At 38.6% G+C, this 16,052-nt stretch overlaps 1 protein-coding gene across 1 annotated transcript in view; it reads left to right on the top strand.

Moving 5' to 3' along the window:
- Positions 1–16,052, top strand: part of inppl1a (inositol polyphosphate phosphatase-like 1a) — a 41,212-nt gene that overhangs the window by 13,475 nt on the left and 11,685 nt on the right. Inside the window, exons 2-13 of the mRNA XM_041809242.1 lie at positions 518–581; positions 1,142–1,289; positions 3,023–3,104; positions 6,744–6,890; positions 7,613–7,703; positions 9,811–9,900; positions 10,617–10,715; positions 14,171–14,321; positions 14,562–14,668; positions 15,156–15,258; positions 15,411–15,607; positions 15,828–15,945. Coding sequence (XP_041665176.1) covers positions 518–581; positions 1,142–1,289; positions 3,023–3,104; positions 6,744–6,890; positions 7,613–7,703; positions 9,811–9,900; positions 10,617–10,715; positions 14,171–14,321; positions 14,562–14,668; positions 15,156–15,258; positions 15,411–15,607; positions 15,828–15,945 — 1,397 coding nt within the window. The remainder of the gene's footprint in view (positions 1–517; positions 582–1,141; positions 1,290–3,022; positions 3,105–6,743; positions 6,891–7,612; positions 7,704–9,810; positions 9,901–10,616; positions 10,716–14,170; positions 14,322–14,561; positions 14,669–15,155; positions 15,259–15,410; positions 15,608–15,827; positions 15,946–16,052) is intronic.

Here is a 16,052-nt window from a genome sequence, read left to right as displayed (position 1 = left end):
AAATTGAACATTTTGCGTGTGGTTCACTGAGCAGAAGGGCAGACATGAAAATCATTAAAGTCCAGCTTGTGGCTGTAGGCGAGTGGTCAGGGCTCTGCCATCACAATGTCAGAGTATTGATCTGCAATTGTTTACAGGGAAAATATACTTCTGGTCCAGACATTGATGGAAAGATTCAAACATGGACTTTATAATCTAAACAGAAATTTACAATATGTAAACATTTGGTGCTGTTCTGCTCTACTGTATCATGCTACTGTAAGGATCAAGCCCCCTCACAGCTGTGACGGACAGCAACAGGTTGAAGCTCTCTACAGTGTCCAAACCCCCCTCACTCATGCATGCTTACACACAGCCCTGTCTACTGAGGTCAAGTGAAAGAGTCTGTGTGTGAATATCAGACTTTTTTTGAATAAAACAATGCTCCAAATTTCCAACTGACTGTTCTCCCTATTTAAGGATTCTCTTTCTGATCCCAGCTCATCTTTTAAACCTTGTTTTTATTCTTTCTCTGCAGGTTTCAAAAGCATGTCCACACATACAGAATCCTCCCTGACGATGAAGGATTTCTGGCTGTACAGGTAAAAAGAGGAAGCACACGCACAGATGTACGCATGGCTAAAGGTTAGCAGTATAAACTGTATTTGCTCCAGTAGCAGCTGGCAGGCAGAGATGCTTTTGTTGGCTCTGAGCTCTCACTCAGACACACGCTAACAGCAGCCTCTTTGTGCGTCATGCCCAACAGCTGTGAAGTCGCGACCATGAACAGCCACACACACATGCACAAACACACAAGATGGTACTCCAGACGCTCTGTGTGGCCACATTTCAGACATCTGTGTTCCTACTGTGTGATTTTTGGGGTCTAAGCTGTGACATTGAAGAGTCTAATTTTGCTTCCTGGAGCTGAATCTGTTTGGAAGCAGTGTTTACCAAAACATCCCTTCCTGGTTTGGATTATATTTAGACTACTGGGTCATATTTGCTTACCCAACATTAAATGTGGAACAATAGGGGCCACCAGAGATTTCAGGAACAGGATGACACGCTGCCAAGAAGTTTTGAATGTAATTGTTATGTTGATACCATATAGAAAATAACTCTTCCTCTGTCTCTCCACTCCTTTTCCTCTTTCTGGCAGACATCTCAGGGCGTGCAGCCTAAGCGGTTTAAGACATTACCAGAGTTAGTGTCGTTGTACCTGCAACCCAGTCAGGGTCTGGTTACCACCTTGCTGTTCGCCGTAGACAGAGAAGAAACAGCTGTGAGCGATGACCGCGACTATTCAGGTATTGCTTAAGCACCAGCTACAGTCTCCACACTTACTGATTCTCAGGAAGCTTAAGAGTTTGAGTTTAGGAGTTTTCTAGTGTTTGAAGGCTGTGATGCTGACTACAGCACCAAGTTATGCAGTTTCTGTTTGTCTGTATCTCTATGATTTTCACTGGGAGTTACCCAGAGTTCATTGCAAACTGTGTACCCTGAAGCAGCACACCAGATGCCCTTTTTTGCCACTATCCCTGAACCATCCCCAAACTATCAAAATTGTTTCAAAGTGATTAACCCCCCCCCACACACACACACACACACACACACACATGAATAGGTGCATCTTTACTTTATTATTTAGATGCAGTTTTTGGCCTAATTGATGATTCTGCAATGGTAACACTCAAAAAAAAGCCACACAATACTTCTGTGGCAGCCATCCTATGGTAGCCCAAGGACGATGGTTGATGGGAAAGGGAATGGCATTTAGATTAATTTCATTTCTGTGACTGAGAATCACCAACTCTGAATTTTGTAGAATGCAAAGTTATATGTGGCTCTTGACCATTGTTTTCATCAGTTATTTTTAGGGATGTCTGATATTATCATATAGTGTGTCTGATATCTCAGCCCTAAACCATCCCAGGTCCTAACACACTTCCACACTGGATGTCTGATGCCAGTTAAATGTGGGGGTTTAGGGTGGTGCTCAGGCTATAAGAGACTGAGACTGTGAGACTGTGATTATCTCACTTTACAGTTGCATCTAAAAAAATTAGAATATCATAGAGAAGTTGAGTTTCATGAATCTTGATGATTATGATTATTATTCTAATCAAAATAAAAAATATCAAATATCCAAATTCTTAGAATACCAAAAAAGGATTAATGATACATACATGTCAACCTTTTGCATGCAGTAGTTGGTTAAGGCTTCTTTTGCACAATGTGTTGCATCAGTGTGGTGTTGCATTGAGGCAATCAGTCTGTGGCACTGCTGAGGTGCTGCTGTAGTAGCAGCCTTCAGCTGGTCTGCATCGCTGAGTCTCATCTCCTTCTAAATAATCTCCCAAAGACTCTCTATGGCAGGAGAAAAGTCCGTCTGTAAAAGTAAATCAGCATCTCCATAAAGCTTGTCAGCAGATGGAAGCACGAGGAGATATAAAGTTTCCTGTTTGGGGAACACATGGCCTCGGTGGTCTGGGTTTGACCCCAGCATCTATCTCCTTTCCAGCATGTCATTCCCCACCATCTCAACCGTGTTTCAAAGTCTTTCCTACTCTAGAAATAAAAGGCATAAAAAGACCACTCTCCAGGTAAATGACTGTGATGAGTTTGTGGTTCTGGACCACTTATCAAATGATGGTTGTTCAGCTGTGCAAAGTCCTTTGTATGGGTCAAAGAATATGAAAGTTTTACTGTAAAGAACAAAGGAGGAGGGGGGTGACTAGCTGCTCAGTGTGACTCTGTGCAACTATTGTAAACCAAAGTTGGGTGCTCTTAGAGAGCAGGGGGAAAGACATTTCCAAAAAAGGGAGAAAACCCTGCATTCAAAACTTGCATTTATTGTAATTGACACTACAGTAAAGGCTTTTTTAGTATTTCATTCCTCATTTTACTATTTTTTTGAGTTTGGAATGTCTGATTTTCTCTCTTTTTATGAAAGTTTTACTTTTTGACTTAAATTAAAGGAGAAATTAACTTTAACATAATCTTTTATTTTTTTTTTTACATCTTTTTCTGTTATTGGCAGATGGGGAGGATGAGAAGCCGCCCCTCCCTCCTCGCTCCGCCTCCACCTCCACTCCTCCTGGACCAGAAACACCCACTGAAAGGTACATAGTCTGAGAATATTTGTGGTGTCCGGTTTATGATGATTATCTGCATCTGCAGCAATGCATTTGTGGATCTCAATCACAAACTTTCTGCTTGGCTTTTTAAATCTGAAAATTGTATTGACCCAGTGATTCCCACACGTTTTCTGCCAGGCATCTCTATGGAAGAGGAAAATAATTCAAAGGTCACAGCCTCAGCCAACAAGTTCCTGTACTTTTTTTGTTTATCTCAAGCAATGTCAGTAAAAGTACAGAACAGCAACTTCAGTGTGTGACAACAAACAGAAATATCTAACACGAGCCTTTACCAGAGGAAGCAATTAAAAGTGATACTGTAAAGGGAAACTTCCTATTTTTTGATATTTAACAGCCATTTCTTTAAAAAGGAGGTTCTTTTAACTTGACTCAATGAAGACATCTAATCTTTAAAATCATTGAGTATTTTCAGAGCCGTACTGTTAGTCCTGTAATCATTTCAGTGACTGGTGTGGTCTTGTTTCATTCTACAGATCTTCTGTTTTTTCTTGACTGAGACAACTGCTGAAAAATCAGTCTAGCACAGATAGGATGTGGCAAAAGGAATAGGTGTGGCTCTTTCTATTAGCCACAGAGGTGAAGAGAAGGGAGAGATAGGACTCCTCACAAAATTTGGTAGCAGTGCAAAACCTCATATATTGATCTTATTTAGCCTTCCTCCCTCCTGCTTCCCTCATCATATTTTTAAGCCCCACATTCAGCATCACGCTTTTACCCAAATATTACCCTTACAAACATACAAGCACAACAGAGGAAGGCTGTTTTTTCACAGTGACGTTAAGCTGAGGTATCATTGATAATGTACACAAACATGATCACTTTAAGTGATTCTGTCGTATTACAAGCCCACATACTTAAATCATATCATTAATAGCATAACATACAGATAAAATGTTGTCACAGACTTATGTTTATCAGCACAAACACATGTTAATGTGTGCCTCCCTCTGTCTACATAAAGCCACATCCTGTAGGAAACCATACTGGTCACAGATGATAAAGGCTATGTGTAAATAGGAAACTGAAGATGGAAATCTTACAGAGAATTTAAAGAGATCTAACCTGTCCATGCTGTTATTGAGAAAAGCTGTAAATCTATCAGGAAACTCAAAGGTGACACCTTAAATTCTCTCATATCATTAAATTGACACAAAAGGATAGCAAATATCAGAAATAATAAATGAAGACATGTTCTTCTTCTAAGCCATCAACTGTTTTGCAGACTTCCATGATAGACATAAAGTTTGGACTAGAAAAGACGCTTAGCTTGCTTTGAAACCACAGTGTGGACTATTTTAAAGGATTTTAAAAGCAGAACATTGCAGATTCAAATGTAGAGGTTTTAGAAAAGAGTCTTGACCAACAGGGTATATTTTATTTGGCTGTATTAGAAGTCTTAAATGGGATGTGAAAAAATGGAAAATTGAAAGCAGATGAAAAATCTGTTAGTATTAGATAGAGTGATCTCTCCTGCTATAGTGTGTTTGGTCGGTTGGTCAGTGTGTGGGTAGAGGGGCTTCCTGCCAGCTTCAAAAAGTCTGTGTATGCGGTTTTTGTGTGTCTGTGGGTAGACATAAGTCAGCCCTCTGTTTTAGAGGAAGTGTGTGATACTGAAAATCCTGACTGCACAGATGCAGTGCTAACAGACTTACACTCCAGCTTTGGCATTGTGTCCTCTATGAAGTCTGTGATAGCCCTCTCTTTTCTGTTACCAAGGACAACATTTTGTACAACTTTGAAACTTGGATATCAGCTAAAACTCTAAAAGAGCTGTGTCAGTTATTAGTGCAGTCCATCCATGAAAAGTTTCCACATGATAGAAAAGTGTCAAATCATATCTTTGATATAGCCAATTAACACCCATCATGCGCTGCATGGGCGTAGATTTCTTAGTTTGGCGAGTACATTTCAGAGGACCACAATCTACACTGTATCAAAAAGTCACATGTTGCTCCTCCTGCTACACCTCTGGTCTCCCTAAAACCTTATGGTTCAGATGAATGAATGAATTTACTGCTGTCGAGTACCTATGCATAGCAGCAGTTAGTCAGTGCATGTACCATGGAGATCGACTGGTCGACTTCCCTATCCTCTCTCTACTTGGTGTCAAGTTAGCCGAACAGACTGGTGACAGCTTTCTAAAAGGTGAAGCTATAGTCTCTAAACACATTCTCCATGTTAATTTCTGTCTAACATAAATCACAATGCAAGGGCAGCCAGTGTTACACACTTAAACTGAAACACACATTCACTGAATCATAGTGCATGCACTGTCAAAGGTCAAATGAGGGAAAGATACTTTTTTCTGTGTGACACAGCAGATTTGTTTTTATCATTTCATCAGTTAACTGAAACAAAAAAAAAAGCTTTATTGAAAAAACAAAAACTAACTAAAACTGTATAATGAGCTTACAAAACGAACTATAATAAAATAAAGATGTAGAAAAAATATCCTTAGTTTTAGTCTTTGACACAACCATACTGAATGGCATCAACACCCAAGTCTGGGGAGTATAAAATTGCCTGATCTGATTGGTTAAGACTTCACACAGTGGTAGTTTTATGTCTGGAATTGTACTTGAGCATCATCTTTAAATAAATAAAATGATAAGTGAAGAGTAGCCTGTTTGAATATGTTTTTAAAAATGTATGATGTTCACATCAGCTCCGACATGCATCTGTAAAACACTAAAACTAATAAAAACTAAACTAAAATGAAGCATTTTTGCAAAATAAAAACTAAACTAACAAACCAGCAGTCAAACTAATAAAAACTAAACTGAAATCAAACAGAAAGTGAAAACAAAATAAAAATAAAAAATAATGAAAAATCCAAAACTATATTAACCTTAGTCATAAGTAATATGCTCTGCCTTTTTTTTTCTTTCATCCACTTGCCGATTTTGCCAATGAGTCAAAAGGTTTGTTTTGAACCGTAAGAGAAGCAATGAGGCATTTTTGCCCCTTTTCATGATACAAACCAAACAACAACAGCACAAGCCCAAACATGCCTGAGAGTGAGAACAGCAGGTCAGCTTATTTTGCGATAGATTTTTTAGGCTATATCACAAACCCTTTTCACTTCACAGAGTAATGCCTGCTAAAAAGACAATAGAACTAAACAGAAGAATAGGACAAACTAGAAGAAAACATAAATAAGCTTAAACTTTTACATAGGACTCAAATATCAATCAATCAATTAATTAATAAATAAAAGGAAACATTACCATAACCCACAATCCATACACAGCATTGGCAAAATCTGTCATATATAAGACTGTAAGAACAGGAACCTACGTACTGAGGTAATGCTATATTGAGATGTATAAAAGGAAACACTGGAGGTTGGGTAAATTTAAAAAAAAATATTTGGATTAAATAAAATAGAATGAAAGGTGCTAAAATGCAAATAAAAAACTGAGAGGTAACTCTGTGAAATACACTTGCACGAGAAAATAAAACACTTAAGGGCTGTAGTGGTTGTATAATGTAGTCTGTCACTCTTGAATCCTCTTCTTATCTGTTGGCATTTTGAGCATGAAGTAAAGGTAGTTAAGGGCCATCCAGTAGCCTTTATTTTAAGTTGTTTTAAATATGTTTCAGCACTCCTGCAGCAAATGGCCTGAGCACAATCTCTCACGAGTACCTGAAGGGCAGCTATGCTCTGGACCTTGAAGCAGTCAAACAGGGAGCCTGCTCTCTACCTCACCTCAACAAGACACTTGTGGCCTCCTGCAAACGCCTTAACGGGTAAGAGGGACACACCAGGGCATCTTGAAAACGGCACTTTCAAGAGATATTACGAAACTGTTGAAGGTTTTGAAGGCAGACATGCATGCTTTTTAAACACTTTTTGGGGGTGCTGGTTTAGCTCTGTTAGTAGAGCAGGTGCCTTTTGTAAAGGCTACAGCCTTCAACACAGTGGTCACAGGTTCAGTTCCACATCATCCTCTGCTCTCTCTCTCCACATTCTCTGTCTCCCTACAAATATCCTATTAAATAAAAAATGGGCAGGTTTGGCTCAGTGGGTGGAGCAGGCATTCATATACAGAGGTTATAGTCCTCAACACACTGGTCACAGGATTCATTTCTGGTCTCTGCTCTGTTTATGCATGTCTTCCCCCCACTTTCTCTCCCTGTTTTTCCTGTGTCTTTCAGGTGTCCCATCTAAAACCAACCCAAAAAATAATCTTAAAAAATGTGGGCAAACCCAAAAAACCTGCATCTTTTATTTCTTTTGTTTGGTCACATGGCACATGTTGCACATGCGAAAATTGTGGTGGGCAACAGAAAGTAAAGTATAAGCCTGAGAGTAGCTGAAAATCAATGTTCTGTTTTAAAACCATGGTATGCACTAATTTATATGGTAAATATCTGTTTTCTCTATTTAATCAGAATGAAAAGAGAACATGACAGGATGTTTGAGCTTTAAAACTACTAAGCTGTTGTTCTTTCTCTGTTTCCACAATAAGGGAAGTGGATAAGGTTCTCTCTGGTCTGGAGATCCTGTCTAAGGTCTTTGATCAACAGAGTGCTTTCATGGTCTCCAAAATGATCCAGCAGGTACACATCTTTGTCATTCAAATATCTGTGTGTGCGTGCCTCATTAAAATGAAACAAAGGAGGTTATCTGTGTCATCATTCTTGCAATGTTAAGCTGTTAGGTGTCAGATTATAGGCCATCTGCATTTATACTGAAGCTGTAAGACAGCAGGATATAGTTTTAGTATATATATATATAAATATATATATAGATAGATAGAGTTAACTCACTTCTCTTTTCTCTGTTGCATTTGTCTTCAAATCTGACAGCACATCACAATTATTTTTGCTCACTCAGTGACATGTGTCCCATATGAATATATAAAGAGTTTCACAGATGATATACAGTGCTTAACTAATTTATTAGACCACCTGCCATATTTGTCTCAGAGACCATCCAGCATCATGAAGTGCTTTAATGCAGACTCTTTCATTTTCAGTGAGGTCTCCATGTTTTACCATTTGAACAGGAATGCGGAATTTCAAACTGAATTCACCTTTTTATACCCAAATTTGAGCCGGCTCACTGGGCTTCTCTGAGAAGTCAGAAATGAATCAAGCATAACATTCAACCACTAAAACTCATTTTTCTGTTCAGGAATGCAAGTAAATAACTATAATTTGACATATTAATCAAGAAATAATAATGTGCTTGACTATTTTTTCATTTTTTTTGTAAATCAGTAAATTTGAAAACTCATGGATAAAAATATTAATTATATTTTAGCATTAAAAATATCATTTGAGTTAAGGAGCTTCTGCATATTGGTGTATTAACCATTGCAGAAACATAACAAATGATTTTGGTAATTACCAATGCTGTTAATTTAGGGCAGCTGTGGCATAAACCTTACTTTGGGTGGTGGTCTAATAAATTTGTTAAGCACTGTAATATGTGACACAATGTCCTTAAGTAACAAGTCAACACTTCAGTTTAAGCCTCGCTAAAGCTCTCTGTGCAGCCAATCAGAATAGGTGACTGAAATTCCATAACAAGTAGAAGAAAAAACAGAGAGCGAAACTTGGTAAAATGGGCTAAACTCTTGTTTTCCCTAACACATAGTTGGACCTATTTATACATACATAAAAACATGTATATAATAGTAGTATCAAGTAATATATGAACAGAAACCCACTCACATACAAGTGTGGAAAAAGAAGAACCTTCCTTTTTCTTCAGGGTCTTCTTAGGACATCTGAGGTTGGATTAGTCACACTACAGTCATACACTCTGTTGTTTTAATAATGCAGCACTAGAGGAGACTCTTGTCTTTGTAAGGGAGACAGTTTAATGGCATTTGTCTTGCAAACATTTTTAACACTCTTATTGATTTTTCTATTAATGTTGGTATAAAAATGTGTTTCAATGCATATTTTGATCAGTTGTGATTTATTACATATTTACATGCTTTACATGTTTGAGAGTCAAAGTTGCTTCAATGAAAACAGTCTTCAATATTAAACTGTCCCATCAGCACATTAGGCACTTCTGTCATCCATCATGTGCTCGTGTTGTTATGTTTAAAGTTGTTTATGTAAACATTAGAAGACTGGTTATGCAGCCTTGATAACGGCCTTGTCTGCCTGTAATTTTTTTTGTCGCTGTTTAACACATGTGACATTTCTGTTCTGCCTCCCAGCCGGCCAGAGCCAAGGTCAGAAGCATTATGTTTTCAGGTTGTACGTCCAGGTCATTCTTGTGAATGCAATATCTCAAGAATGCTGTGAGGGATTCTCTTTAGATTTAAAGCAAATGTCCACACTGACTCACGGATGAACTGATTTGACTTTTGAAGTCATATGTGAAAGTCAAGGTCATCAGTCCTTTGTTTATACCTTGCTTGTGAATGCAATTTCTCATGAATGCTTTCAAGGCTATTCACAGTTGAGCTTTCCACTCTGGTTCAAGGATGAGTTGATGAGATTTTGGAGGTCAAAGGTCAAGGTCATTTGGCCTCTTGTTGACCTTTACCTAAAGATTTCTACTAATCACACTACCACAGAAACAACGCAGACCTTGGACTTGACCCATCATCACTGCATTTGAACTGTTGTGCACTTTTATTCCTTAAGACAGCATAAAGCCTAACCAGCAGGCTCTTCATTTGTGTCTTGTGTGTGTCCTCAGTCAGTGAATCAGGGTGGAGATCAGGAGTTGGAGAACCTTGTGACCAAGCTGGCAATTCTGAAAGACCTGTTGTCCTCCATAGAGAAAAAGGTACGGATTGTTTTTTAATTCTTATTATGTAGGCATGAACCCTTACATGTGATCACTTCTGCTCCGTCTCAGTTTTACTCAGACAGACAGCTGCTGGGTGGAGGTGGTTAGTTTAGATATCCCCAGCGGTATGACAGATCATCTATCTAGAAGTACAGCTCACCTCACAGCATGATGGCTCCAGGCTAGAGTGTGTGTGGGACAACGTACGAGAGAGAGGGGAACTTTCATAGAAGACTCGTGATTATATAGATGGAGATCAATGATGGGACTATATGACAAATACTGACGGAGCAGTTTGTCCAGTTGTTGATATATACTTTTACTGTTTTTGCACTAAGTTTTAATTGAAGAGGCAAGCTTAATCTGCAAGAATTATCTAGTACTGTAAACCTTACCTTTAATTCTGTTTGCTTATTTCAGCTATCCCATATTATAAGTTTTGAGCTTTATTTGAAATGAGGAGCTTCAGATTCCTAGAAAGGAAATGACCTCAGAGTAATCACTCCACATGTTTTGACTCATGTGATGTCACTGACTCCGCCTTCTCCGCTGCTGTTTGGTCACATCCAGGAAATGGGAAATGGTTTCCTCTCAAATACCAACACTGGAGCTGAAACAATCCATTTTATCTGCTTGAGTCCCTGTGTCTTTCTATTTACATGTGTGTTCGTGTTCCTTCCCATTGTAATTTTGTCTCCTCCTCTCCCTGTCAGGCTCTGAAAGCTCTACAGGACATGAGTTTGTCCTCTCCATGCTCCCCTCCTCCCCTCTCAATGCGTCACAGCAAAGCCATCCCTGTGCAGGCCTTTGAGGTAAGCACAACATCTTAACCCTCACAGAACTGAATGCTTTAAGGCAAAGGTCAGCAAAGAGGAAATAGTGATGATGTCGTCTATTCAAAGGTTTTGGTCCTTCAAGGAAGTACGGAAACTTAAAGTATTCTTTGAATCCCCCAATAATATCATAGCCTAATATCCTTTATTGGACATTATTTAACCTGCACATTTTTTAATCTAGGGATGCACTTTAGAGTCATCTTCATCACCAAATTTGAATATAATGCTTTTATATATCCCAGTGGAAATAACAAACCAATGAATAGAACATATAATGCACAAAACCAGCAGGATGGAACCATGTAGTTCAGAACAGTGTGTTCCTACTTTCAACTTAGAAATACCCTAATTTCAGCTGTTAGAAAAAGTCTAATTATTGTGTTGTTAATACGACTAAAACTGGACTTTTAAAATGCATGTCAACATGTTGATTGTACTTACACATCTAGATAATGCTTTTGGAGATGGATTTTCCCAATTCAGAGTAAACCCACGGGACGTGAAGCATTAGACAGTCAGTAGAGCGAGTATGGTAATGTCTAGTTGACTAGTCTAGCACAGAAGTTATATATTAGATGGTGTACTTCTAATAAGAGATTTACAGATAAAGAGATACAGGTGTTTAGAGAAGACGAACCAACCCTGTCATACAAAACACTGTGATGAGTGTTGTGTTTAACAAAGACCACCTTTTATAAATCTAAAAGCAGATTGATACTCTAAGTCCAGAGATTTAAGGGTTGAAGCAGCAGCATGCCCATAGACAATGTCACCGCAGTCTAGCACTGACATAAAGACCACCCAGATAACACTTTTTCTACAGTTAAACAGGAAGTTAGACCTGAAACCGAGGTTTGACTAAGCTTGCTAACAAAGCTATCAATATGGCATTTTAATGTAATTGTTAAATCAAACCGGATCCCAAGATATTTATATACTGTTACTCTTTTAATATAAGCACCATTGAGTGTGGAACATCTGTAGCCTGGAAAAAAAACATGAATTTTGTTCTGCTCCGATTAGGAACAAGCTTAAAGGGATACTTCAACATTTTGGCAAATTTGTCCATTGCCACAAGTTGTGACCTGTACATTCACCACGCTATGAAATAATCATGGAACATTACGAGACGGAGATGTTTTAAAGCTAAATGCAAAGCCGGAACTACACTCCAGACATGGCTGCTGCACTGAGTCACTCCGCCCAGTGGTTTACTCAAGAAATAGTTCCGAGTATTTGCTTCATGTGTCGTAATGTTACATATGTTATTATTTCATAGCGTGGTGAATGTGCAGGTCACAACTTGTCCACAAGAGCGTTTTGGAGTTGTTGGATTGTGTATTTGATGAGTTTGATGAGGGAAAGCTGGAATACCGTCTACTTACATTGAGTTGGCACAGCAGGTCCGAACTCGGCAGCGCCGATCTAAAAATAGCTTGCACCGACAACTAAAGGTAACAGACTTATTACTAAGTCTATAGGAATTATGGCAGTGGGTGAATTTGCCAAAATGTTGAAGTATCCCTTTAAGGCTTACAAGTACATTTTGAAGGATATTAGATAAAATTTACAATTTCTCAATGCAAGCTGTCAGTAGAACAGTACAAAATCAACACAAAAATGTAACTTTAAATTGTGCGTTAATTGTGCAAACTACAATTAAATATCTGTATCGATAACAGCTGTACTGGCAAAAATTTAAGTTGATTATATGGGCATATTGGATACTGGCAAAAATCCAATAATGTTCATCCTGAGGTGACTACTATCAGCAGAGATAATTAGCACAAATTTTATAAGGAAAAATTACTCTTCTACTGTTTGGGTACACTCTGGGGAGTGTACCTCAAATGAAACTTAACATAGCCAGTCTTCATTTGGTAAACTGAGCTTATTGGCTGTAAAGCTTGTCTCTGTTTTCAACAGTCAACACACAGACAGTTAGCAGCTTGCTACCAGAAAGAAGGTCCTCAGTGACTAACTGAAAGGGGGCATATCGCCTTCTATTAATGCATTTAAATATATAGAGTGATCCATTCTACATGTTTAGAATCAATTATTACTCTACTATTACATTTACTCTCTGATGAGTGGAATGCAGAGAGAAGATCGTGGTAAATGTGATGCTTTTTCTCTAATGTGATTCTGTCAGGAGGTGATGGATTTGTTTCACGTAGGACTGACAGAAAGAACAGACGGTGACTTCAGGTATTCCTCAATACACTGACACTGTGTATGTGAAATCTGGGGAATGCCTGAAATGCACGTCCTGTTATAGCCTCAGAGGCTTTATCAGAGTAAGAAAGATAATCATCAGTATTGGTAATACATTCATACCGCAAGTGGGAAAATATGGGTGTATAACTGAATACAGTATGTCAATTTATTTAGTTTCGTTCTTCCTGAGTTTGTTTCAGGATTACTTTGTTTTTAAAGTTACTCTGATAGCATAACTAATATACACAGGAAGGATGCTGTGTTGAGGATGGAAGGGGAAAATGGGAAAGTCAGAGAATTTTTATAAGCTACAACTTTATTAGACCTCGCAGGCTTTTTTTAATACGGCCAGGATTCATAACTTCTTTATTATAAAGAGTCTTAATAAGTATCAGATGGGATGCTGCGGGGAGGGAGGGATGTTGTCACCTTCCATGCTGCGCTGTTTTTTGTGGTCTCTTTCCATCTTTTTGTGCTTTGTATTTTGTACTTTGTTACATATAAAAGCGTAAAGGAGAAAATATATATTTTTATGATAAAAAAATATGAAAAAGAGAATTCTAAGTATAAAGGGGAATTTGGAGTGCTGTATTAAAAACTAATATAGATGTAAGTAAGACCAAAGTTATAGGAACTATCTAAAATATTGGTTTTCAGCCATGTCTTCTTGCTGTATGGTGGGTTTACAGCTTCCTGTTTCGCATGAACAGAAATGCTGTTAGAATGAGTAGATTAGGTTTCAGATGTGGCTCCTGATTCACTCACTGACACATAGACTCTGACTCTGAGTCACACTCAGTAGTACCAACATGGGTCTGTCTTCCTGTTCAGGTTTGACAAATTATGAGTTTCTCATTTAAAGCCCTGGGGATTCAAACATAAAAGGCACACATTCAGTGAACCATCAAAGATTTGACAAAGCTATTTGCAAAGGGGAAAATCAAGCATTGCCTGTGATTATCGGTACTATTGCTATTTACTTTTAGAGTTCTAATCCCACTGGCTACATTACTGACTGACAGTTTCATAGGTGCTTTTTCAATACAAGAGTAAGCACGTATTTTTCTAACACTTTGACTTTGGAGCCCCCTGGAGGTGGGAGGATTTCATATGATGTGAAACTAGAGGGCCTGGTAGTCACATACATTTTTCATATGCACTTAAAGCAGCCTCTGTTTCCATGAATGCTTACCACCACCTGTGATACTCCTCAGGTGAAGCTTGATGTTTACCTGGCAGAGCTGACAAAGATTGGAAAGAGTCAGAAGTACACTCTGTCTGTGGACGTGGAGGGAGGACGACTAGTGGTGATGAAGAAGATGAAGGACAGCCAGGAGGACTGGACCACCTTCACACATGACAAAAGTGAGGAGATCAAATATATACCGCATATGGATGAAAATTTGTAGTAATATAATCCTCTATAAGGATTAAATTGCAACTTTTAAAATGTCTTTAACATTGTTCTTCCTCCTTAACTTTGACCATCTTTAACTCTTCCCATCTACTCCTTGACCTTGCTTTCCTCCCTGCCACTCTCTCTCCCCTCTCTCCTTATCTCTGACCCTCTGTCTCTGCAATCTTGGTCTATTTTGTCTGTCTCAGTCCGTCAGCTGATCAAGTCTCAGCGGGTGCAGAATAAACTGGGCATTGTTTTTGAGAAGGAGAAGGACAAGAGCCAGAGGAAAGACTTCATCTTTGCAAGTGCCAAGGTCTGCAAAAACCCGCTCACACAGCCACCCAAACATGCTGCCTTGAACACATTTGTACATTTAAGAAAGTATAATCTTCAACACATAATCATTCAAAAACAAAGATCTCTCTGCAAATGTAACCAAGGTTTACACATTCATGTTCAAACAGTAGAAGATATACTCTCCCATTTCCCTCTTATTTGTTTTTACAAAATCACACAAAGGACTCGAACTCTTCTGAGATTCTTGGCGTGGACCAAGGCACAAGTCTCTTCTTATGAATTCAGTTCTAGAGAAATACTTCCTGTTATCTGATTTTCAACCTTTGGTTGCTATTTCGCCTTAAAATCTGATTGCAAATAAAGTAAACTGAATGGAAAGCACTCAAAATATTTATATGATGACAGCACTGCTCAGAAACAAATGCGTCTTTTTTGAGTACTGCTACTTAAAAACAAGGTGCCCTTTAGTGGCAGTGTCAGTGATTCATGCATATGTGTTTCAGAAGCGGGAGGCGTTTTGCCAGCTGCTGCAGCTGATGAAGAACAAACATTCCAACCAGGACGAGCCAGACATGATCTCTATCTTTATAGGCACTTGGAACATGGGTAAGGCATATGCATCCACATTGTTTATGCTTTTTTAACATGAATTATGTTGTTAGCAATACATCTTGATGATTAAGATTACTTTAGTGTGATAGCTTACAATAGCTTTACACATGTTGCATCATGAAATAACAAGTGTATGTCATCCTTAGGCTCGGTGCCTTCTCCTAAGTCTGTGGCCTCATGGGTGTTGTGTCGCGGCCTCGGAAAGACACTAGATGAGATGACAGTCACCATCCCTCATGACCTTTATGTGTTTGGAAGCCAAGAAAACTCTGTCTGTGACCGGGAGTGGGTAGAGTCTCTACGAGCCATACTAAAGGAGCAGACAGAGCTGGACTATAAACCTGTGAGGAAACAGAGGGTTTTTATTTTATAGCTATTTATGCTGATTTTAGTTCATTTACCTTTATGTATTCAGTCTGGTGTTTTTTATATGTTTATACCTACTTTGATAGCTTAAAAACACAGTGATTAATATGAGAAATTTAAGGCAAAACTAAGCATGAAGAAAGAGAGATACACATTTTTTGCAGAAGGGTTGACCTCTGTTTTCTTTGTGATTGTAGATTGCGGTGCAAACTCTTTGGAATATAAAAATTGCTGTGCTGGTGAAGCCTGAACACGAGAACAGGATCAGCCACGTCGGGATGTCCAGTGTCAAGACAGGCATCGCCAACACACTTGGTAACATCTTTATTTGCTGACGAAAATCTAGAGAAAGAAGTTTAACAATGGGATACTACAGAATGAAACATGTAGATAAAAGTGTAATTAAAGGGTTTATTATGGTC

This window comes from Cheilinus undulatus, linkage group 2, assembly GCF_018320785.1.
Source record: "Cheilinus undulatus linkage group 2, ASM1832078v1, whole genome shotgun sequence".
NCBI lineage: Eukaryota > Metazoa > Chordata > Actinopteri > Labriformes > Labridae > Cheilinus > Cheilinus undulatus.
Note: the sequence above shows the minus strand (reverse complement) of the source record. Positions and strands in the feature narration are given on the sequence as shown.